The sequence below is a fragment of the Lampetra planeri genome, chromosome 41 (assembly GCF_965212315.1).
Source record: "Lampetra planeri chromosome 41, kcLamPlan1.2.h2, whole genome shotgun sequence".
In the NCBI taxonomy this organism is placed as follows: Eukaryota; Metazoa; Chordata; class Hyperoartia; order Petromyzontiformes; family Petromyzontidae; genus Lampetra; species Lampetra planeri.
Genome location: NC_136147.1, coordinates 4,551,170 through 4,575,779, shown reverse-complemented (window position 1 = coordinate 4,575,779; position 24,610 = coordinate 4,551,170). Strand labels below are relative to the sequence as shown.

Below are 24,610 nucleotides of genomic sequence, written 5' to 3'. Positions count from 1 at the left end.
AAGATTAAACTCGCAGGGCCAGATATGAATTCAAATTTTTACAACGTTCTCGCGAATCGGAGGTGACTTTTTAGGATTTAGGTGACCCCGCCGGGAAATCAGCCGCTTTGGCTGCGCCACGGGTGCCACCTCCAGACTGGGCGAAGGCAAAGGGGTTGGGCGCGAGGTTCGCCGTGTCCCCTTAACGTGATTGAAAAGGTATGCATTGGGTGCAAGAAACAAGGCACCGGTAAACAACAATAGAATCGCTCGCCACTTGAGTCTAAACTCTTTTCTTGTGCAGCCCCCAGACTATGCAGTGCTCCTTCACGAGATACCAGGGTCTCTGAGTAGGAGGTGATAAAAAAAAATATTGTCTGCAATATACATATGTTGAACTTCTTTCGCACTGTACATAGCCAACCGTGCTAAACGGAGGACCGGGTTCAAATAATCATCACTGGTGTTGATGGCCATGGACGGGGAAGGGAATTGAACTCGGGTCACCGGGTTCGTAGTGCAGCGCGCTAATCGCTATACTACCACTCCCAACATTAGAGGACACGCACAGATAGGTCAACTAAATAATCTGAACTATTTACATGAGAAAGGATGTTGGCTAACAATCAACATTAATCACAGGGTGGCTGAAGGACATTGTATATTACATGAATTACTTGTTTCCTTTAAGAAATGCCGGTTTGTGGGGGGGAGCCGGTGAGAGTGGCAATGGGCTGTCACTTTTTATTGAAAGTATTTTTGTTTACATTCAAAATAAATATACCTATGTCATATTTTCTATGGGGAATACAAATTCCGTGATGTTTCCATGAATTGCCATCGTCCTCCCCGCGCCGTGGCCATGAAATTTAAATAAAATTGAGCGAGACGAAAAATTAATCGCCTCTCTGTCACGCCTGACGATGGCGACGACGACGATGATGATGATGGATCAAAGAGGGCTTTTCCCTGACCGCAGATGCGTTCGCTCCCAAAAAATTCCCATCTGCCGGTTTCGTACCCTCGATGTGCGCCATTTAAACTTGGCCGTGGTGCCCCGGCTGTAACAAGCGGCATATCCATCCTTCGAGGATGCGGTTGGCTCGACGGAGGGAGTTAAAACACCAGACGGTCTCACCGTCGGAGGGCATTTGCCAAACAACAAATCTTTTCGGGCTGAAAGCCGGGGACGAAGTATTTAGAGAATTAGGTCCCATCTGCACGGCATACGCTCTTTTTTTCCTCCAAAGGAAGGATTCTCCGGCAGGGGTGAAAACATGAGAGGAGTGCTTTGATCCTCAATTCCGGCGACAGTAATTCTGACAAAGTCATACGCTAATCCACGTTGAGTAATAGTACAAAAGCAGTGGCCGATCGTTTCCGCACTGGCTTTGACCCAAATTTCACGCTGGGTTTATGCAACGCAATCGCTCACTGCCAACGCAAGGGTTTCATTTAACCTCCACGGTGTGTGTGGTTCGGTGGGGGGGGGGCAGCAGGATGGCCCAACATCTTCAGCCGAGGCCCACGTCAGGAATGTCCAATACACGTAATTGAATGATTGATGCTTTCCCCAGTGGGTCACTTTAAATCTGCACTCTGCAAAAGCTCGGGGTGGCTCGCCCTGTTACACGTATCGGAGTTTAAATGTGACCCTGCAACAAAAAAACACCTGGTAACGCGAGTGCACGGACACGGGTATATTCAATTACGGCATCGCGTTCCTGCGCGCGCGCGTGTGTGTGCGTGCGTGCGTCCCGTATGTTACGCGCGTGAGCGCACGTGCGCAAACTTGCAGGGTACCTTGTCGTGCGTCTTCTCCTGCCCTTCTGACTGACAGTTCAAAGACGTTTGCGTTCTGCTCCCAGAAACAAGCTCCTCGTCCTGGCGGGGAATAAATAACAAACGTGGCCGTAAATTACCGCACGCGCACGCCAACGGAACCCTGTACCCGGCGCTCCTGAGTGCACGAGAATGTGTGAATAACTCGGTAAGGTAACCGTTACAAATGTTTACACACACCCACAAGTCAAATACCACTGTTTTTTTTACATACGAATGTTTCCAAACCTGTGGACGTACAGTAAAATGCGTAGTCTTTGCAACCCAATCTTAAATTTGCCTACCTCTAATAAAATGAGCAAACAAGAATGGCTAAAAATACGTGTCTCTGGATGATATTTTCTTCATCTTCAACATTTCGTGTCATCATAACTAACTTCTGAGTCGTTAAAATGTTTAGTGTAAATCATATGCAGCGGTGGCGGGGGATCATTAATGCATTGGTAAGCACGCTGCGCTCCAAACCCAGCAACCTAAGTGTGATCCCGGGCCACGGCTGACATCAATGGCGAGCTGACCAGAATGGCTAAGTGTGGTCAAACAACTCCCTCGACAAAACAAGCCACGGGGGAGACCTCATCCGGGAATGGCCCAACAAAGCAATGTGCGCAAGTGCAAGATCACCGACACCATGCGTCGCTGAACCAGACAATAATCGTCGTACAAACAAGGAATTACGCATTTGCCTTGTATACTATAAAACACGTTGAGAAAGACCACCGTCTGGAATGGCATTCTATTGTTGCGAGCACTCTTATTGTTGGGCGAGGCAGTGCTCATGAATTATGTAGACGGTCAGGTTCATTTCAGTCCACAAGTCGGTGTTTGTTCTCATTGTTAGTGTCTTGTGTTCACCCTGATCTGTCCGTATTGATGGAACCCGGTCTAGCATTCGCTGCACGTGCCAGGCAAAGCACTGTCAAAATAACCCCGATTGTCATTATTCCCAGATTGCATTTCTCTTAGTATTTTTACAAATTGCCGCAATTGCTACGTTCATGTTTTTTGTCCGCTGCAATAATTTTGTCCTCATGATGCAGGCAATCTTTGAACCTCTATCAATGATAAAAATTTTTTTAAAAAATAAACTCGCGACGCGTTCCCCATTTTTCCGATCGTATGGAAAAATCCGAAAAATCGAGGCGCGAAGCAAAACTCCGGACGATCGGAATTTGCGGTGCGTTCCGGGCTCATCCGCAAACGTGGCTTCACAGGCAATTGTGCAGCTTTCATCGCATCAATCCCCGCACTTCTTACGGCCAAAGCGTGGCATTTGGCCGATTGTCACTCTTGTTTGCACTAGGAAACTTTAAACCATTACATCCCGAAAATAAAGTAACACAGGACACATCTGACCTGTGTGGCCTGATATTGGGGGGGGGGGGGGAGATCGACACAACCCGTGATACGTGCCGCACAAACATATGCAGAAACGCACATAAATAATTAAGAACACACATTACTCCTCATTAGCTACTAATTTACTGTAAAACGCATTCCTTCCCAAATATGAATTCCCGTGTCAAGGAGGCATGAAACGCGCAAGAGCGATGCGATATGCTCCATTAATGAAGTTAAAAAAAATAAATAAATTAGCGACGCGTATGGCTCCCCGCTACGTTGCATCAAAAGAGATGCTTTCGTGCCAAATTGAAGCGAGACGGCGGGCGTCCGGCGCGAACGCTTTCTCGCTGTGAGCCCTTCGGTGAAATGCGCGCACGACGAGAGGCGCAGTTTGAACCGCTTACAAACAAGCTCCGAATTAAAGCAGTCTTTTTTTTTCTACCAGGTAAGGCCTACCGAGTTCTTTTTTCAGAAGCGACCAGGCCACAAATGGCAGCTCAACGAAGTGGCTTATCACGTGGAAATGTATAGCAGCCAAATACTCTAAATGCGTGATGTTGATTCTAAACGTGGAGGGAAACACCGGAGGACCCGAAGAAAAATCCCCGCAACCACGGGGAGAGAGAGAGACACCGCAAACTCCAAAAATACAGGAGGCGTCAGGGTCGGGATCAAACCCACAACCTCCCGTATACCAGTCGAGGTAAACATCTCGCCACCGCGGCACCCCCATACATTTGCAAATACATATTGCATCCATATTACTGCGTTGCATCTCTCGCCACACTCGGCACGCGGAATGATATTGCGTCTCAAAGCATGGCAAACGTCGGTATCTTTTGTGAACCCGAGGCTCAGACGTCCGGACTGTGGCTCCGTGATCATTCTCAGGGTTCTTCACAAAATAACCCCTCAGTAATTCTACTTAGGCTTCAGGCGTTAATGTCTGGGGCTAAGACAGCCAGACTGAGGGCACCTTTCAGCATACTCAAGAGTTCAGGGTTTACTCCCCCCCCCCCCCCCCCCGAGTCTCGAGAGGGTCACACTGAAGGGCCCCTTCTAAGGTTAAGGGCTAGTTGGTCGAGACTAGACGCTCACATGACCAGAGGAGGTCACCTTTAGATTTATTAGGGTTCGGTGTTAATGCGCGAGGGCTAAAGGAGACGGCTTTGAGAGAGAGACATAGTCAAAGGAGAATGCCCTGAGCAGTTAATAAATTCATAAACGGAGCTGCGCCCTTGCGCTCACACCGGATGGTATATATATGTACCGGGGGCTTCAGCGGCGTACAGCAAAGCCCCAAGCCGGTGACACGCGGTTCTTCTTGCCGCGCGTCACTTATCACGCCGGGCGCGGCACTGCGCTGCACCGCCGCTCTGCGCATCTAAAAGCTTTTGTGTGTTTAGCCATATCTGAATGGGGCCAGTTGACCTGATCCCCAACACGCTGCTGGACGGCGAGGATAACCTTGTCAACCAGACACAACGTTCACGGCACGTCCACGTTGTCCTTGTTTTTTTATCATCGTACGTACCGGCTCGTGCGTTGCGCGACGTCAGCTGAGCAACGGACGCGCAGGAGCAAAATTTGCCAGTGCCTCAAACACCCGAAAGGAAAGTCGGAATTTCCCCGTCGCATTTCACGTCGTACGCGGTGCAATGTGTTAGGCAGCGCACTGGACTTGCGATCCGGAGGTCGCGGGTTCGATTGACGGAGGTCGCGGGGTTCGACCGAAACAACGGCACGAGTTTCTTGAATCTCCATCTGCACCAGCAGCGACCGCCCACCCACCCCTCCACCCCGTTTCTGTCCTCCAAGCAGTATAAATGGGTAGAGCACAATTAGTTGAACGGTAGGTGAGCGGTGTGATGGGGTGCAGTGTGGGTACACCCACCTCTTAACCGACAAGACATTTGGCCAGCGTGGAGGAGGAGGCCAGATTCCCCAGGACTATCTCACTCTCTCTCCAGTTGGAGGCCCTAGCGCCAGCAATGGCGTGTGCGAGGAGACCAACGTTGGGGCTGTTCCTTTATCTTCATCGCGTATTTTATACAAAAGTTACGATGCACAAGTTTTCAAACCATTCATTTAAAAAGGGACCCCTTTCTTCCGCCTGATGAGGATTGCTTGCGTTGCGATCGAAACGTCGTGATCGATCATTTTTTCGACCTACGTGACTTTACCGAAAGAACCAAAGAGTAAGGATTCCTGCAGTCACGAAAGCTTCAAGTCAAGATTGGACTCCTTGAACTTGTGACGTGAGTTCAATATCGCGAACGTAAAGAAATTGTTGATGAAAGGAAACTTGACAAATAAACAGACAAACGAAAACAAGAATGCGATGACAGAGGTGCCACAGAGATTAGGCGCTGCCCACTGGCCAGATGGAGTCACAGGCAGCGTGGCCTACCCTATAAGCATCGATACCAAGCAAAAATATGATTTGCCTTCAAAAAAAGAAGGCGCAAGCAGTCGGTTTAGCATTGACACGGCAATTCCCCTTGTATCGCATTGGCGAATTGTCCGGCATCCGGCGCTGTGGAGGCAGCGGCGAGGATTGGTGGATCAGCGCGTACGAAAACTGACGATGTTGCGAAATTCCCTTCCAGTGGACGTCGAAGAGGAGCCGTACTCTGACGATGACAGGAGAAGCCGGTGCACGGCCAAGAGCGGTTGAATGAAATCTGTCCCTTCTGCACGTGATGAGTGGTGCTCTCCCTCACGGGCGTGGGTTCTCCCCCGGGCGCTCCGATTTCCCCGTACGTGTATAAACACTCAGTAGTCGGCTGAAAAACATCTTAAAATATAGAGGACTACAGATCTTGGACAACTGTTGGTTTCGACTCATCGCCTGGCTGCTGACTTCCAGCTTGCCTGTGGTTCCACAGCGATTGTGGGATGCAATTTAGGCGAACGACGATGCTACGTATAAAACTAAATATCATTACGACGATGATTCTCGCATTGGCGACAGTGAAAACGACGCTAAAAATCAACGACTCTGCACGCACGATGCCTAATGGCCGCGTGGATGGGTCAATAATCATCACAGGCAATATATCATAACGCAGGCCACATCCATACCTCCGGTCACGTGATTGGGGGAAAACCCACCCCCCACCAAAACAACAGAAAAAACAAACGGGTTTGTCAGATGTTCATGGATGGGCTTTCATCCCACAGCGGATTAAGAATGCTCAGCAACGATTATTACGACGGGGAGCTCGCACTGCCCGTCTTTCCCAGGGGTAGGCTGCCGGCCACAGCCATCATGATAGCGCCTTAATAAACAATATTGTCATCGCGCTCTTCCAATCTTCACAATTGATTTTTTTTCTTCTCCTCCTCCTCCTCCTCCTCCAAATCATCCTCCGCCTTTCATTAGTTTCGCCAAATGTCAATATCCTTCAAATTGTCGGGGAAATCCGTTTTAATCCGGAGCCAAAAATTAACATGGGCCGCTACACGCGCACACACACACACGTGCACGCACACACACACGCAACGCGACGCGACCACCACCGCGACGACGGTGTCTCTTCGGCGATCGCGCTCAACGGGCGACTTTCCTCGGCCGCCCCCTTTCATTTCCCCTTCCTCGCGCCCGGTTTAGCCTCGGAGTGTTATCGCGTTAATTTTTTGTAATGCTTATATATATAAACACTCTACGTAACCTCGCGTGCACATCAATTTCGCCCCCGCCCGCCCGGCACGCCCCCCGCCGCAGAGCTCCCTGCAATCCGTCAAACGGGAAGCTGCCCCCCCCACCCCCCCCACAAACCCTGGGGGTCTAACCCACCAACGGGGGTTTGACTGGAATGGAAGATGAGACTCGCGAGTGCGGCCGTGGAGGTATTTTGAGGACGGATCGCCGAGAAAACATCTGCATTTCATCAAAGTACTGCACCGGCGATGTTTACTCCTCTAAGCAACACAAGGGGGGGTTGGGGGGGCAGCAACCGGGGGGCGGGGCGATTTGGACGTCGCCGTAGACCCCCCCGGATGCGCAACTTGAACGAGCGCTGCGCACGCGGCGACTTGCGCGTCTCTGTGATCGAGAGATCAAGGCGACGTCGTCCTCGTCGGCGTCGTGGCCAGGGCTGCTGAAGCCACCACCGCCACCACCGCCACCACCGCCACCACCACCACCACCCCCACCACCACCCCCACCACCACCATCACCCCCACCACCGCTACCACCACTACCACTGCCACCACCACCGCCACCACCAGCACCAGCACCCCCACCTCCCCCACTATCACCACCGCCAGCACCCCCACCACCACCGCCACCACCCCCACCACCACCAGCACCCCCACCTCCACCACTATCACCACCCCCACCACCGCCACCACCACTATCACCACTATCACCACCCCCGCCACCGCCGCCGCCACCGCCGCCACCACCCTCACCTCCACCCCCACCCCCACCACCGCCACCCCCACCGCCACCACACCTTCCCTTCGGTCGCCGGACTCATGCAGACCACCTCCAAAGCCGTCCGCGGGTAGCGAGAGCACAGGTCCAGCCAAATGCAAACGTTTTGGACGAATCGTAGCCCTTCACGTACATACGAACGCGGGATCATATTTGAATTTCGTGAACGAGGACGCCATTCTTAGCACAATCTCGTGAGCGGCGTAAAATTCACCAGGGTAAAGTTCTCGAAAATGTTACATCCATGTGGGTACGTCGGTGAATTTATGAAAGTGTCCTCGCCAATTATTTTAAGGCTCTGCATTGTACTTGGCACAGCTTAGATTTGGATCACTGAGCAAAAGAGACTCCCACGGAGTCCAAAACGTCGTTCAACACTGAATTGCAATGAGGAAATTAATAATAATAGATTATTATCATTTTAAACTTGTTACGGTCCTCATTGCTGTTCAGGTTGGCGAGCAGCTAATTTTCGTCATGTCTCCTCGGGTTTCCAGTTTCGTTTTGATCGACAAGAGGAGGCGCCGTTGCAAAATGACTGAACGTGGTGAGATGCAGTGGTCTGCTCACTCGCTCTTCGTGCAGCAAATACGCTCCTTGATATCACACGGGAAGACATTCACGGGCCACCTTGCCTGCCCTGGCAGATATCACCACAGTCTGACTTCATAATTACACGATCGAGTGACAATAAGGCCAAGAATCTTTCCTCGAGCGTTCATTTAATTCCGTACTCTGTTACAACTTCGGAAAGAGGCCAATGCTACGTTTGGGCATAAACGCTGACGGCTTGCACGTTTGCAGGCGACAGGAGATGACCTCATTTACCAAAAGTGGGGGCTTCACACGATGGCTGAGCCGTGTGGAAATTCACGGCAAAGAGTGGCGTCGCTATTAAATGGGGTTAAGGCGACAGGACTCTACCTGCCGAAGTGTCACGGTGTTTTTTGTGTGTGTGTGGCAATAACGGAAGGAGTGATAAACCACAGATATTACTCAGGCTCTGCCGTACAACTGGGAATGACATGCGTGACATTCTCACACGCGCAACATTTGATAACCATTTTTACAGATATTAAAACTACGAATTTAGTCGCGTATATTTATCACAAAATAATACATGCACGTGCGCGTTTGCATGCTTGCGCCTGCGTACGCGACGTGTGTGTGTGTTTATTATGAATTATATTAATACGGACTCAAACTCCAACACGGTGGTGGGAGTTCGGTCAATTTTAATCGTGGGGACCCACGGCCAGGCGACTGAAAATGACCGCGGGACTGCGCGTCGGCAATATCCACTGACGAACACGAGCTCCAACTTAACTAAACAAAGCCACGACCCCAATTTTGTACGGTTCAACCGGTGAAGAAAATAGACATGCCAGTCACGGTGAAACAAAAAAAAATCTAATCATTGACAGGATGCTACTACCTCGAGTGGCAGCGGGAAATGATCAGCCGTTCAAGCTGGAGGGATTGCGGTGTAGCGACGGATTAGAGCGAGAAGGGACAGCCCTCGGGCCATGCAGTGAGCTGTGAGGCCAGACACAGCGGGCTGGATTTATGGTGGTTACTGGTACGGCAAATGGCGCCTTGATCATTGAGGGCCCTGGGTGGTGCCGGGCGGCATTATAAGCTGACAAAGTTGTCGCCATCAGGTTTAACGAGAGGCATTTAATTCGAGCGAGCTCAGGGCGGCCCCGCGCGGGTGGAGAAGGGGGCTCTCGTGTTATGGGAACCCTGTGGTCGAGATGGCTGGCCGTCAAGGGGTGTCACAGATGTCGTGCGTCGTGGGGCCTTCCTCGGGCTCACACAGGTGATCTCATCTGCCCAGGAAGGAAGGGAAAGTGTGTTGAGCGGATGAGCTTAATAATTCATCCACTTGATCGGCCTTACTCTAAACAAAACCCCATATATTATGGAAAATTTAGTTTTCAGTTACTGAGGTGTTTTTCTTTCGTTGTTTAAACACATCAAGTTAACGTTAATTTGCTTAATAACCACGTGAGAACTCGACCAGGATGTGTGCGTGTAGTGTACACAGACATCGAGGGAAACTTTCACAGCACCCGGATGCTTCTCCCACCATCATCTCTCCTCTCTCAACTCTCTTCACCTTCCTTTAATCTCATCTTCCCCCTAAGCCCCCACCTCTTCTCCACCACCCCCCCCCCCCCCCCACTTGTAATACGCCCCCTACCCTGGCCAGAAGAAACCATCTGTTTCTATCATCAATTCAATTCCCCCCCCCACCCCCTTAATTCACCCCTCCCCCGTCACTGCCCCTCTAACCCTCTCTACCCCTCCTTCATCACCCCATCATCACCCCCTCAATTTTTTTTTTTACTTTGTTCATTACAACTAAATTCTTAAAAACCATGATTTTTATTAGTGGCGTTTTATCGCGCGTGAAGAATTCTGAGAAGCCCTGGCGCGAACGGAGACCGCGGTTTGAAAAATAAACCATTTGAATGATTATTGTTATCGTGACCGGTGGTCATGATGATCTCCGAAGAGGATATTAAGCGACACACAGGCGCCCAACGGGACATTTTCCCCTTCGCAAGACTGCGACCCTTCTTCTAAGAATGCGACTTATTTACCCGGGAAGGCCTCATCCCCGAGGCTCAGGGATCTCACTCAGGAGGGCCCCTCCTCATTGAGACGTCTGCTCAATGCCATTGACCGGTTGTGTTTGCCTTCATCTGGTAAGGCGATGGAGCATCATCGGGTGAAGCGCCACGTGCATGAGTGGTGATCCGCAACGACTGTCACAGGCCTCTTGGTCAAGTTCTATCAGGGGTTAATTCCCCCCCGCACACACCACCCTGGCGTATTCTCGGGTAGTAATGCGTGCTGTTTGGCCTCATGCCCAACGTTTTGCTGCACGCGCCGAGAGCGAGCTTCTACAGGCAGTGAATGGGGCGGCTCACTTTCTGACTCGCGTGCGTAGCGTCGCCGGTGACTCAACCGTGCCGACGAATCCCAATGAGGACGAAGCCAGTTGACAGTTCTTCTTGGTTCTTCTCGGTAAAGTCACGTATAATTGAAATAATAAAATAATAAAAATAAAACATAATAAAATAATTGTCACGACGTTTCGGCCACAACGCAAGTAGCCGTCCTCAGGTGGAGAACAGGTCTGTCGAGGAGACAGAGAAAGAACCAAGAAGATGAATCCCTGCAGTCACGAAAGCTTTAAATCGAAATTTAACAGTTGACAGTTGTCTGTCCCTGCCTCGCCGCCGCTGCCAGTCGGTCGCATTCGCTCACAATTATCTTGACGGTGACCCCAAGGCAATAAGTGGACCGTGATGCACTTCGTCGGTGAATGCTCATGATTTGTTTGCGTTTGCACAAACAGCTGGGTGCCCCTGACACATTTTTCTGTGTCGTTTGCAAATTTTGCCTCCACTGTTGCTGCTGGCTCCGACACCGATCGGCTCAGCCCTCTACAGTAGGCCGGCCAAAGGTGTTGATTTTTCTTATTGCACCTGCTTAGCTCGCGAGAAATGGCTGAGAATCGGCGTATGTAGGGTGAACGTTTCATAGGCTACGCACTTAATGTAATAAACAGGATTCATACTCTTAGTTTTTTCGGTAAAGTCACGTAGGTAAAAATGAAATTAAAATTAATAAAAATAAAATAATTTTATTAATTTTAATTTCATTTTTTATCTACGTGACTTTTCCGAAAAAACTAAAAGTATTAATCCTTGCAGTCACGAAAGCTTCAAATCTAGAATTAATAAACAGGCGTTGATATAACGTACAATAGACCGTAGCTGTTCAGCTGCACTGCACTGGCGTAATTATAAATGAGCAGAAGTGTGAGTCTCAGACTGCATACACCCACTTTGGGCCTCGGGGACCACGACTATTAAGTTGAAAAGTTACTCTCGGAGCACATCTTCTCATTGTCTCGCCGATTGCAAGTAAACATTTCACTTTGCAGAAATGGCAAAACGTCCAGGGATCCGAGATGTCTGCAGGCATGTGGACATACTTGTAATCAGCATTAGCATTTGTCTCCCCAATCATATGAAAGGAGCGAATAACGCTTTCAGTTCCGTGTTTAATCGCCCTTCATTAAATAAGGAGAGCTTTACTTTGTCAGAAATAAGGATTATTTGTTTACACTGCCAGGGCCAATTTATGCCAATAAATTAAACTCTTCACATGTCCAAAGGGTGCGGGTTTTAAGCCTGCATAATGCAACGTTTAAAATTGCTAAACACGACGACAGAATGACTTGACCGGAGTGAAATGAATGACATTCTTTGAACAATATAATTCCTAAAAAGCGCAAACTTGTTTTCTCGTGACGGAATCAAGAGCAATTTTTTTAAAAATATAAAATGACAAGTTGCAAGCGAGTTTATTTACACCTGATGGTTACACCCGTAGTCGGTTTCCACAGCGCTAATTAAACGCTTCTGCGACCAATTGTGGAAGGCGTTATGCGAGAACGTGTGCGTGCGCTTTACGAACGCGTCCCACCCCCACCCCACCACCGGCTTTATCTTAATGTTAAATAAACGAATATTGTACTTGGAAGAAGATGAAGAAACCCACCCAGAATTGAATGCCCCCATGGGCACAGAAGGTCAATGCAGTTATTTTCTCTACACGGCATTCTGCGCATTGTACACCTTGTGCTGCAGGAGACAAGATCTCAACATCCCCTGCTTTATCTACGTATAAAAGCCTCGATAAAGCCTTCGGTTACAAAAGGAGGATCCGGATTTGAAAGGAGAAAAAAAGAAGTGAATCATTAATTGTCCGAGTGAGTAACGCGGCACGAATTAAGTCCACTGAGACTTGCCGACAAGTGCACTCAAACAGATCAGCAAATTACTTGGGAAATATCAGTTCTGAAAATGAACGCGATCTCTCAAATATGACACGGTAGGCAATTCCCATGGGCGGACGCAGTAGAATGAATCTCACTTTTTGCAATTCAAAAACGCGGCATTATGGTCGTTGTGGAGAATATAAGTGAAAACGTTAATACGCACACAATATGGCTCATTCACATGTACGTCTCTACACATTAAGAAAATAAAAGTATTTCTCAAACAGTCCGTCATCACAGCCGAACGGCATTCTGGGAGTGCGTCATTTCAGCAGCATTGTTTCAAGACAAGAAAACTGTGGACTGGTTTCTACACACAGCAGTGTCTCATCAGCAGAGTCAGGCTTGCTTGAGTCAATGCTGGTGAACTGATCTTGCAGGCATACGATATTTGGGTCAGAGTTGAACACAAACACTATAGACTACATTAATCGAAATAATCATTAATTTTGTGAATATTTTATACTTTAGTGGTTCTGATTGCATGCCTGTGCATTTGTCTTTGGCGCTGTCTGGAGGGAGTGAGTGCTGGAGCAGTGGATTGCACACTCTTGTTATGAAGCATCTGACCCGAATTCAATTCCCAACCGGGGCTACCATCGGTGTTGAGTGACAGGCAAACCGGTGCTGAGCCTCCGTCAAGGTCAATTCGAACTTAAAATGAGGACCTGGTGCGGGGTGTAAAGAAAGGCAGCGGGAACACAAAGGCGGGGGGCGCCAGGCCCGCTTTAATAGGTGCTCACTAACCGCATTTGCCTCAACAGTCGGTAAGGCAACGAAGGGACGGCCGTCTTTTGACTTATTTTTAAGGTCATGTTTTCAATTGTAAAGTATTATTTTCTAGACTCCACCGACAACATCAGATTTTGTACTGCGATCCCACCACAACGCATGTTGAGGTTTTGCTTTAGCATGCACCGCAGTTCATCTCCACATATATATAAAAGGCAAAGTTGTGAATATGTGTGTCTCTTCAAAATGTTTAGCATACTTCCCGACATGCAACAAACTGCAAATTTGCCATGTGGGTACTTTCCAGACTGTACACCATGCAAAAATTATAAAAACACACTTTTTTGGGGGGGGGGGCTCAATAATGCACGGCAAGTGAGCTGTGACGTCACATCTGTCACGTGACCCGCGCATGTGGAAGCGTAACGCATTGTAGTGTAGCGGGTAGCGCGCTGCGCTACGAACCCGGCGACTCGAGTTCGATTGCCGTTCACGGCCACCGCCGGTGACGATTATTTGAACCGGTCCTGGGCCTCCCCTAGGTCGACTCAGCCTCCAACGAGTAACTGTTGCGGTGTGAACATCGCCACTGGGGAGACAAAGGCGGCTGGGTGTGGTGAATCCAAGTCCCGGGCGAAGCCGGGTAGTACAGCTAGTCATTAATAATTATGAAGGCGTGGTAGTGGAGCTACTTGTGAGGATTATAATGACTATTTAGATTTCTTTAGAAAGGTCCCTTTGGTCGAAATAACAAAAATCAACACTCACCTTTGTCGGAGGAGTAATTTCTGCCAAAATAAATCATCACAATATTCTGCATCTCGTTTTAATGTTAAAATTTAAATGTTCAGGATATGTATATTCAAATTATAGTAACTCATTACAGCTCAACAGAACTCTTGCTTTAGAGGCAACCCACAGACATGAATAGGCCGCACGCATCTCGGAATTCGGCGCATTGAAAGCCATGTTTCCTAAGAGATTCTTTTGGTGTTCAAAGGTTTTCCGTGTCAATGTGAAATTGAATTGACCTGACCAGCATGGTAATGCCATCGCACTCATTAAAACAAGGACAATGGTTTATTTGTTGGCGAATGAATACACATCCAGTGGCAATTTAGGAGCGGGCGCTAGATTTGTAATGAGAAATAAACAAAAATAATAATTAACGGACCCTTGTCAATCTACTGCTGGATGAATCCCTCCCCCCCCCCCCACACTCTGTTGGCCACAGTGCTTAACTCAAATTGAGTTATGCTGCGTTCACAACGCGGTTACGGTACTTGCATTTCAGTGCACGAACCGCTGCTCCTGCCGTGCCGGCCATATCGCGAGTGCGATTTAAGCATTTATTTTTTCTTATTTTAAAAATAATAAAGGTAAAATCCGTGGCCACCTGTCTTCCCCGCATTGTGTTGATCCGTGCAATCGAAACAACAACTCAAGAAAACTAATTAACTTTACCAGCTGACTTCAGATTTACTTTGAAAGCTCAGACTTTAATTAAACGACAGTATTATTGCGTGTGAATAACCATTATAATTTTGACATTTCCCACAGAGTGGGGAAAAGTAGCATCGCAGAATAAACAAACATTGATATGCAGGCACGCGCGCGTGCACACACAGACGGAACGGTACGGATGAGCGTGGCCTGGAAAGCACTCGCAAAACAGACTCGCTGAAAACTGCTCCGAGCAAGAAAATGTGCACCACCACTCTTCAGTTGCTTTCAGTTGATTCATGTTACATTTTCTCTTTTTTTATTGCAATTTTGTTGAAAAAGTAAAAAAAAAAAATTCACGTCGGTTGTGTAACCGCACGCACGAAAATATATATTTCGGTAAACAACGTCGGAACGCATTCCGATCGAACGTCCATGGAGGAGATGGAGCGATCGAGTTGGTTTGCTTATTTGCACGGGCTACGTAGATTCTTTTTGTGTACACGTCGAAGCATCGTGTCGAGAGGTGGCCGCCCGCCTGCGGCAAGCCTTGGTCCTGCAGTGAATTGACGATAGCTGGACCCACTGACCATCGTGAAGATGAACAGCGGTTGAGAACGATTTTTTTTCTTTTTTTTCTTTCGCGACTCAACGTGAGCCCCGTACAAAGCGCCGGTCACAGTACAAGGGGGCTTTTAAACAAGCGGAGGGAGGGCCGCGGAAATACGGGCTCTCTGCTCCCCCGAGATGGGGACGACGAGCGAGAAGATGAAAGCTCATATGGGGAGGGAAAGATGAGGGGAAGAATAATGGGCATAATGTGGGCAGAGAGGGGGCACAAAAAGTGTGGAGAGGTGGGGGGATATGGGGGGGGGGGGGAAGAACACATTTGTGAACAGTGGTTACCATGGCCTGCGATAGAAAACAAGGTTTCGTTAAACTTCCTTAATCTGGTACTCTTGATAACGTGATGTCAGGAACAATATGAAACAAGAGCGCCACGTGTTCCAGAACAAACCTCTCCTCCTCCTCCATCCCCTCTGCGCCCAACTGCCAAGCTCGTTGACGTGAGAAATCCCGGGGCAATGTTTGCAAGTGAAGGGGGACATTGCGTGCCGGTGTGCTGGCACAAATTCGCGTGGAGAATTTAACGGCGATCACCTTTGCGATACCGACCAAGGAAACGACGCTACAGAGCGCCAGCAAAAAGCGGGCAGTCGCGTCACGCCGCAAGCTGCCCTGTGCCGCGAGAGAACGAACGTGTGGCGGTCGCGGAGTTGACGGTGTGTGAAACGGTGTTTTGTTTTGGGAAGCAGGCTCGCCTCTCGCCGTGGGGGGCAAGTGCGAAATGATAAAGGCTTCGTCGAATAGTCACACCTCTGCCAAAGTCTTGTTTAATTATTATTATTTTGAAGGAAGGACAAAAAACTATTTTTACGTTTCATGGCAGGATGCCCGTGGCAAAATATGAAACGTAAAAAAAATTCGACGAGTCACTGTTAATTATAGCCGAGAGGCAAAATGTAAATTTGCGTGCAAAAAAAAGACACAATTTTTTTTATACTGGGCAGCGCTGAATATCTTGTGTAATAGAACAGCCCTGGAAGTTACTGTCACAGAACCACTTTATTCTGAAGTTACTTTGGTGTAGAGTTCTATTATTCTTTAGTCCTATCGCTGCCATCCTATCTGATCTCAAAGGTTCCTCCTCATTTCGCTTCATGGCCCCCTTGCTTCAAATCGTGTATGTCTCTTGGCCTCTATCCCAACATCAATTCCTTCCAGCACTTTCGTCATTTAGCTTCCAGAATGTTCCGAATCCAAGTTTTGTCCTTTTCTTGAAATCGTTCTAATTAGACTTCTCCCGTGTCTTAACATGTTTGAGAAGTTTCTCACTTCTCTTTTCGATCCATACTCGAAAAGACAATGAGGTCCCCCCCCCGGCTCAAATGAGTCTGGGATGGTACTCATCGTTTATTTAATGCCATGAGCCGACGGTGGAAATTCCCCGTTCCTATGGCGGAGTCAAGTCTTTGTTCAGTAAAATCACCGTTGACTTGCCCACATAGTGGCACTAATTTCTGTCGACCCTGGGGTGAGATGAAGTGTATTCTTTGGGTCTTTCGGTAAAGTCACGGAGATAGAAAAATAACAAAATAATAAAAAAAATCACGACGTTTCGATCGCAACACAAGCAATCGTCTTCAGGTGAAAAAATGCAGCAGGCAGACTGCTGAGGCAGGAGAGCTACTGCAGCCAAAGGTTATATAGGTATGAGATGGGTACAACCCAAGGGTAAGTGGGCGGGGCTAGAGATGGAATTTGCAAGTAAATTTAAGATCGCAGAGCTAGGACTACCTCTACGTGACTTTACTGAAAGACACAAAGAATATTAATTCCTGCAGTCACGAAAGCTTTAAGTGGAGATGAAGTGCTTCGTAAACCCCCAACTGGAATTTTAACTCGTAAGCAATGGACTCTACTGGTGTACCATGCTCCTGGCTTTACTTAGAGAAGCACCATTTATATGAGCTCCAAAGCATAAATGCTTAATCCGCAGAGCTGGTATAAGTCAAATGAAGCGAAAACACTAAACAAAGCCAATTTAGCGTGCCGTTCTTTTTATCATTGCCTTGGGATTAAAAATTTTAAATACATATAATTTTAAAAACTCCAACGGTTCCCCGCCCCATACATCCCCCCGCCGGTCAGTGTGGTTCGAACTGAATTTTGTGTTCCGTTTGTTGTCCTTGCCCCGCACCTCTGATCAGCACGGTTGACTACGTACGGTGCGAAATAAGTTCAACTCGCATACATTCACGAGGCATAGTTGCCACGGTATTTTTATTTTTTAAATATTGCCCGAGACTCTTTTTTGGTTTACGCTTCCAGACGTCAATGTTGAACGATTTAAATAAAAAAAATGTTCATCTCAAAAGCCAAACGGGGTATAAAAACACCCCATATATATGTCTCCTGACGAGAAATTGTTAATTCCTACTCTTAAAAAAAAATGGGGGGCTTCCATGAGGTGGCACGCATGGTGTCTCAGTCGTCACGGCACGAAGCCGGCAAACTCTCAAATCCTGGCTTGGTAATCATCTGGGTGTCATCAGCCGCCTGTGATTAAACCCGGGCTTCCCAACCGGCAGAAAAGTTGCCAATCTTAGACAACAACAACAAAAAATCCTGGCAGCCGTACGAGAAAATCAATCGTATAAAGCATCACTCGCGCAACGATCTGCATTCAAGCCACGTGGTAGTTTTAAGCCAATATTGCTATTGTTCATCCGCTCCACCGCCCGACAGGGTTGTCATCTTTCGATTTAAAGCTTTCGTGACTGCAGGGATTCATCTTCTTGGTTCTTTCGGTAAAGTCACGTAGAATGGAAATAATAAAATAAGAAAAATATTTAATTATGTTTTATTTATTTTATTTTATTATTTCCATTCTACGTGACTATACCGAAAGAACCAAGAAGAGGGTTGTCATCTTTACACAGCTATTTTATTATCATTTATACGTGCCAATGTATGTGCGTTCTTGGCAAAAACATCCGCGACTGATAGACAAATAAATAAGTAAACGTTTTGGTTCGATTACCACGAGATGGGGGCGTCTCCATAGCAAGGCGCGTGACGCAACGCCGTGCCACTTGTTTGGGTAAAACAACGTGACTTGAAGGGGCCTCGGAAATAGTTATTAAGTCTGCGGTGTCGTACGACTTGTTGGTATTTTGTGCCTCTGATCCCTCTCCCGCCTCTCTTCTCTTCCCACGGCGACGTGTTGTCGGTTCGCTTGCGTAAGGCGCTTTGCGATGTCATGGCATTTAAGCGGCAAATGTATGTAAATCCCCACCTTATCCTCCCTTGTGATATCTCCTTCTGCAGGCTGTGGTCTACAATGGGGTGATGTGTGAACGGACACTTTGTCTTATGGCATGAAGCCGATAGCAAAACTGGCTGAGAAAATAAGTCGCGATTTTTTTGGACATGTGTGTGTGTATATAAAAAAATAAACATTTGCTTGAGCTGTCATTGTTAACCGCCCCCTCGTATAAGTCGTGGCAAAATACTCACGAATGTGATTGGTCAAACACAAAAAAAGATCCCAAAGCAGGAATTTCGTGACACAGAGACGGTGAGGTTTCTTTCTGTGGGTAAAACAAGATGGCATTAACTTTATTATATTATTTGGGTCTTCGGTAAAAGTCACGTAGATAGGTTCAAAGGAAATATAACAAAAAACGACGACGTTTCGATCGCAACACAACCGGTCGCACCTTTTCCTGATGACGACCGCTTGTGTTGCGATCTAAACGTCGTGGTTTTTTGTTATTTTCTTTGAACCTATCGACGTGACTTTACCGAAAGACCCAAAGAATATGAATTCCTGCAGTCACTAAAGCTTTAAGTCAAGATTCAACTTTATAATTTCAATAAAACCACCGCCTCGCTTTGGGGTATTTAACGGCTTAACCGGGGAAAACATCTTTAAATCCCCCTCATCACGTAAAGTGGATTTGAGATTCGTAAGTAACACAGCGGTGACGACAGGACGGTTTTCGTGAGGGAAACGCAAACGCGCGTTCGATCTAACGGCGCGAACGCCATTCTCGTCAACGCGAGTCACGCTCACGAGACAGGCCGTGGGGAGGGGAGGGGAAGGGGGGTGGGGGGGGTGGTGCCTAGCCGCACTTTCAAGCGAAGGGTAAGCAGCGGGAGCTGAGATCTCGACATCTCGCGGGCGACGTCGCATCGCGCCGGCGTGAGAAGACGTCAAAAAAACACGTGCGGCAGATCGGCGGCGGGGAGACGCCGGCTTACGAATCTGATGGGCGGGAGAACGCTGCGCTGTCAAACGGAAGCGGCTCGGACAGCGGCTTTTTTTTTGCGTCTGGGCCGTTTTTTTTCCGTCTCTTTTTGTTGTTGTTGTTGCAAAAAGATAAAATAACAACAAAAATGCACCGGGCACGAGCTGGGATCGGGCAGATAGACAAGGATCGTGAGAATGAAAGAAACAGTTGGGGGGGAGGGGAGGAGGGCTGTGTGGGTATACCCTATAGAAAATGGAGAAATATGGATCTGCATTGATGGAACGGTAAGGCTAAGTGATGTGCACTTGTTGAGAGACGGCCGGCCGAGGGGGAGATTCTGTCAGTGCCAAAGTGCAGCTATCTCGTCTCCCCACAATCCCCCTGGGCCCTGTGCTTCAACCGGAGTTTAAGCCCCCTTGGCAGTACACGGAGGACGAGGGAAGGGGGGGGGGAAGAACCCCGAGGAATGCATCCCTCCGATGCTACTAGGGGTCGGCACGGTTTGGCTCAAACCACCAAACCGCGGTTTGAACCGAACCAAATCGGTTTGGTTTGGCTCTGTTTGAACTGGTTCGGTTTGGTTTGGGGCTACGAAAACCGACTCGGTTTGGCTCGGACAGGGTGGAACCGGCTCAAACTAGTTTGGTTCAAGCCAACTTAAGAGGTTTGGTTTAGCTTAGTTTGGTTTGGTTTTGGTTTGGTTTGGTTCAGTCGTCGCTGGTTTGGTTTGGATTGCTCAATTTGAAACCAGTTTGAGTCGGTTCAAACCGTGCCGACCCCTAGATGCTACTGCCATTGCTCGTGGTGCATTTGCGATGCAGTCACCCCAATCGGTCCCCGCCAACTCAAATCCCCCGCGCAAGAAGCTGGCCCCATCTCGCTCCAGACGACGGTTTGCGTTTTAGTTTAGCGCGCGCGCGTTGTGTACGCTTGCGCGCACGTGGTCGAGAAGGTTAACGCTTCAGACGACGGGCGGCCGATTAGGAGGGTGTCAGTTGATTGTTGTTTTAAGGCGTGCGATGGGAAAATCCTGCCGTGCAGAAAACCCCCGAGCACTGCGTAAGGTCTGCCTGGCTCTAATTATTTTTTTATAATTGACACCGGGGGGGGGGGGGGGGGGGGATGAGTGCCAGATGATTATATACGCGTACACACATGATGACAGAACACCACGTGGGGTTCTTGTCCGCGCGCGGAATGGTTAAGACGAGCGTCTCTTGGATACATAGCGAGGTTTGAGCCTGAAGCTTCCAGGGTTCGGGGTAGGTTTCAGAGGATCAAGAATTCCATGGATTCCAAATTAAAGGTGACTCAAATCCCTGGAAAAAGAGTGATGTGATGGAAAGGCTGTCAGTCAGCGTGAGCCACCCAATACACCCAATTGAGCTAATAAAATCACTGGCAGCGTAAATTGAGGCCCATCTTGACTCCGTCTCCCTTCGGGGCATAAACGTGAACAATTGCAATCTATCCTTTTAGAATATAATTCCGTAAATATCCATAATACCTCAATTTATTCTGATGGATGGATTTGCGCCACGGTGGCGAGACCTGATCTTCCTCGACTGGTATGCAGGAGCTCGGAGGTTCGATCCTGACCTTGACACCTGCCGTATATTTTGAGTTGGCATACTTTCCCCATTGTTGCGTGCATTTTTCCGGGTCCTCCTGTGTTTCTCTCATTTAGAAACACACGTTTAGTTTATTTCGATTATTTGGCTGCTATAAATGTCTACGTGATAAGCCACTTCGCTGAGTTATCATTTGTGGCCAGGTCGCTTCTGATAAAGAAGCTAATAGCTCAGTGGGCTTTACCCGATAAAATCAACCTAGTTTTTTTTCGCGATTTGCTTACCTTTCTAACCCGCCCCTAACGGACTTCTATGACAAAGAACTTTAAAGCTCATTGGATTCCTCCGGTATAAATACAGATTCTGATATTGAAATATCGTCGGCTATGTGTGTGTCATCAATTGGCTGCTTCGATGAACATATAACTGACAACCTAATTTCAATCCACTACTGGATGAAGGCCTTCCCAAACTGTGACAGGGCGTGGGCGGTCAGCACTACGCTCGGCCAGTGGCGATGTTTACACATCGCACGAGGTACTACATCGAGGCTGAGTCGACCTAGGGGAGGCCCAGGACCGGTTCAGATAACCGTCACTGGTGCTGGTGGCCGTGAGCGAGAATCAAAGTCAGGTCCGCCGGGTTTGTAGCACAGCGTAGCGCTAACCGCTACACGACCGCTCCCCCCACCATGAAATACAATAAAACCCACTCCGCACACGCTCACAAGCATCCGAGCGTGGCATATGTTTGAAGTACACGTGTATCTTATGTAGGTCTCAACTTGATCGATTGGTCGCCGGGTAAAGATTAAGTTTGACTGCATGGACCGGCCATCCTGTCGCAAACGCATCTTGGACGTCAGAGCCAATAAACGACGTGACGAGCCGGTTGGGTTCGCATCGGCCAGCCGTCGTGTGGAAACCCAGGCTGAAGGTTACGCGGCCACCATTGTCATTAGCACACAACGCAGCCTCATGATGAACGCAACAACAAAAAACCTTGGAATATTTCTAGATTTGAAGCTTTCGTGACTGCAAGGATTCATACTCTTTGGTTTTTTCGGTAAAGTCACGTGGGTAAATCAATAAAATAAAATAAATGAAAACAACTAAATTAAATCACGACGTTTTGGAGGCAACACAAGCCTCCCTCATCAGGTGTAAAAAAGCTACAGTTATTTTTCTGTGCCTTTTAACACCTGATGAGGGAGGCTTGTGTTGCCTCCGAAACGTCGTGATTTCATTTAGTTATCTTCATTTATTTTATTTTATTGTTTTACCTATGTGACTTTACCGAAAAAAACAAAGAGTATACCTTGGAATATTCTCTGACGTGATGGGCCACCGCCTAAATAATTTACAAACGTCTATGCGGGGTGTCCATAAATGTAATTAACCGTTGTTAAACACGTGTGATTATAGAGATGGAGTGGTGGCACATTGGTTAGCGTAGCGCGCCATGAACCCGGTGACCCGAGGTCGATTCCCGGCCACGGCTAACATCAATGCTCAGTCAGTCAGTTTCACGCAGTTCAATTCGGGTGAGGCCCATAGCAAAGACGCTCTTTTTCGATGGCGACCTGGCCTACAACGGCTGATACGATAGCGGGCACGGTATCAGTACTGGTCCTGCCATCCTCTCTTTCACAAACCTGTAGTGACCAGTGTGGTGAAGTATGGTAATAGATAAAACCTATGACTGAGATGATGGCATGTGCAAATCTTCATCCATTGGTGGATTGAGAAAGGCTGGCATAAAACTTTTTTATGAAAAGCTATATTGATAAAGTTCATGAAGTTGGAATCCATTGTTAAAGAATTATACCTAAACATATGCTCAGATCCTTGAGCTGGGTCAACAAAACTATCCAAACAAAGACAAAGATCCCCATATAGCCTCAACAGACTGTTTGTACAAGTGTTGTTAGCGAGTAGCACCTATGAAGGCCGGGATGGTACATGAGGGGGTGGGTGACCAGCACCACGTCCGACCGCATTTGTCTCCGAAGTGGCGATGTTTATACATCGCACCAGATATTCATTTGAGGCTGAGTCGACCTAGAGGAGGCTCGGGAACGGTTTAGATAATCGTCACCGGTGTTGGCCCGTGAGCGGGAATCGAGCCTGGGTGGCCGGGTTCATAGCACAGCGCGCTAAACGATGCGCCACCGCTCCCCGCAAAAAACTATCCACACACAGAGACGCGCACTTTGTACCGTCAACATTTTCTCCCGCACGTCTCATCCCTCCTCCGCACCTCCACCAGGGTTGTTGGCGGCACAACATCGCACTCGGACTTGAGAGAGTCCCATGGGCTCGCAAACTTCCCGGCCGTGTGTTCAATTCGAACGGCCTCTTTCATGAGCAGCTGACAGCCACTGAAGCCTGTCGGCTTTCCAAAAACAGCTGAGTACGCAAGAACACTTTTGCCGATATTTCATCCACGCCAATGAAACGTACGTCAAATTGTAACCCTTTTATTAATCAGCCGTTCATGGGAATGCTGTATATTTTCAGCAGGAATAATCATTGCTACGACTTGTGATTGTTTTTTTTACACTTTTATCTGGCAACAAAACTGACACCTTTTTACAAGGAGTCATATTTGCATTGACCACAAATACCTGCAGTCAGAAAAGCTGTCTCGGGTGTGGACCAATTAATTTCAAGGACAGTGCATACATTATCAGAGTTGTGTTTTGTGTTTGCATTCTGACCGCAGGTATTGTGGTCAATGCAAACATGACTCCTTGTAAAAAATGTGTCAGTTTTGTTGCCAGAAAAAGGGTAAAAAAAACAATCATATTTTGCTACTGGCAAAAGAGGTTCCAATGGTGTCTTGTTTGCTTGTTACAGTTATGCATTACCTCATACCCACCATGATACGCTAAGCTGAGTTCTGTCTTAAGAACAATAAAAAAACACAGTCCATGTGGGTAATATGTGATTATCTTAAATTCGTCAAAGAAACACCCGGGAGGCCATGACGCCTTCTGTAGCGATGCACGGTGAGCGTCACGCAAAAATGAATTCGTACAGAATTGGTAACACAAAAACAAACAAACATGCGGGCCTATGATTGCCATAGGTTTCGCGACCGACTAATTTTTTTACAACGGCTTCAAGTTCTGTTCTAGCCAATAGTTTGGACCGTTACCACGGCTCTTAGAAGCCGTTCATGACTGCGAGCACACTGAGGACACGCGCGGCGGTGCATCCACAAACCCACGGCCTTCCTGGCGGACAGGATTAGGCTAAAGCGGCAGAATGCACCATGTGCAAAAAAATATTTCACCGCACAGCTCACGATGGTATCAATTCTGAGCACAACAAGACCGCACTGCGAGGGAATGCTAAACAAATAAATAAACGTTACGATGGAAGTTTGCTGAAGCACATCAGCTCAGGTACGTCATGCTCGGATTTCTGTTTCTCCTTAACGCCGGCAAACAATGACACAGGGGGATTTCGTGCACGAAAATGTGGTGCGCGTTGTGTACGTGCGTGTGTGTGTGCGTGTGTGTTGCGTGCGCGTGTGTTGCACGCGCGTGTGTTGCGTGTGTGTTGCGTGCGTGTGTGTG

At 48.0% G+C, this 24,610-nt stretch overlaps 1 protein-coding gene across 1 annotated transcript in view; it reads right to left on the bottom strand.

Annotated features, from left to right (window-relative positions):
- Positions 1-24,610, bottom strand: part of LOC144732108 (uncharacterized) — a 365,998-nt gene that overhangs the window by 111,145 nt on the left and 230,243 nt on the right. Inside the window, exon 7 of the mRNA XM_078613382.1 lies at positions 1,783-1,863. Coding sequence (XP_078469508.1) covers positions 1,783-1,863 — 81 coding nt within the window. The remainder of the gene's footprint in view (positions 1-1,782; positions 1,864-24,610) is intronic.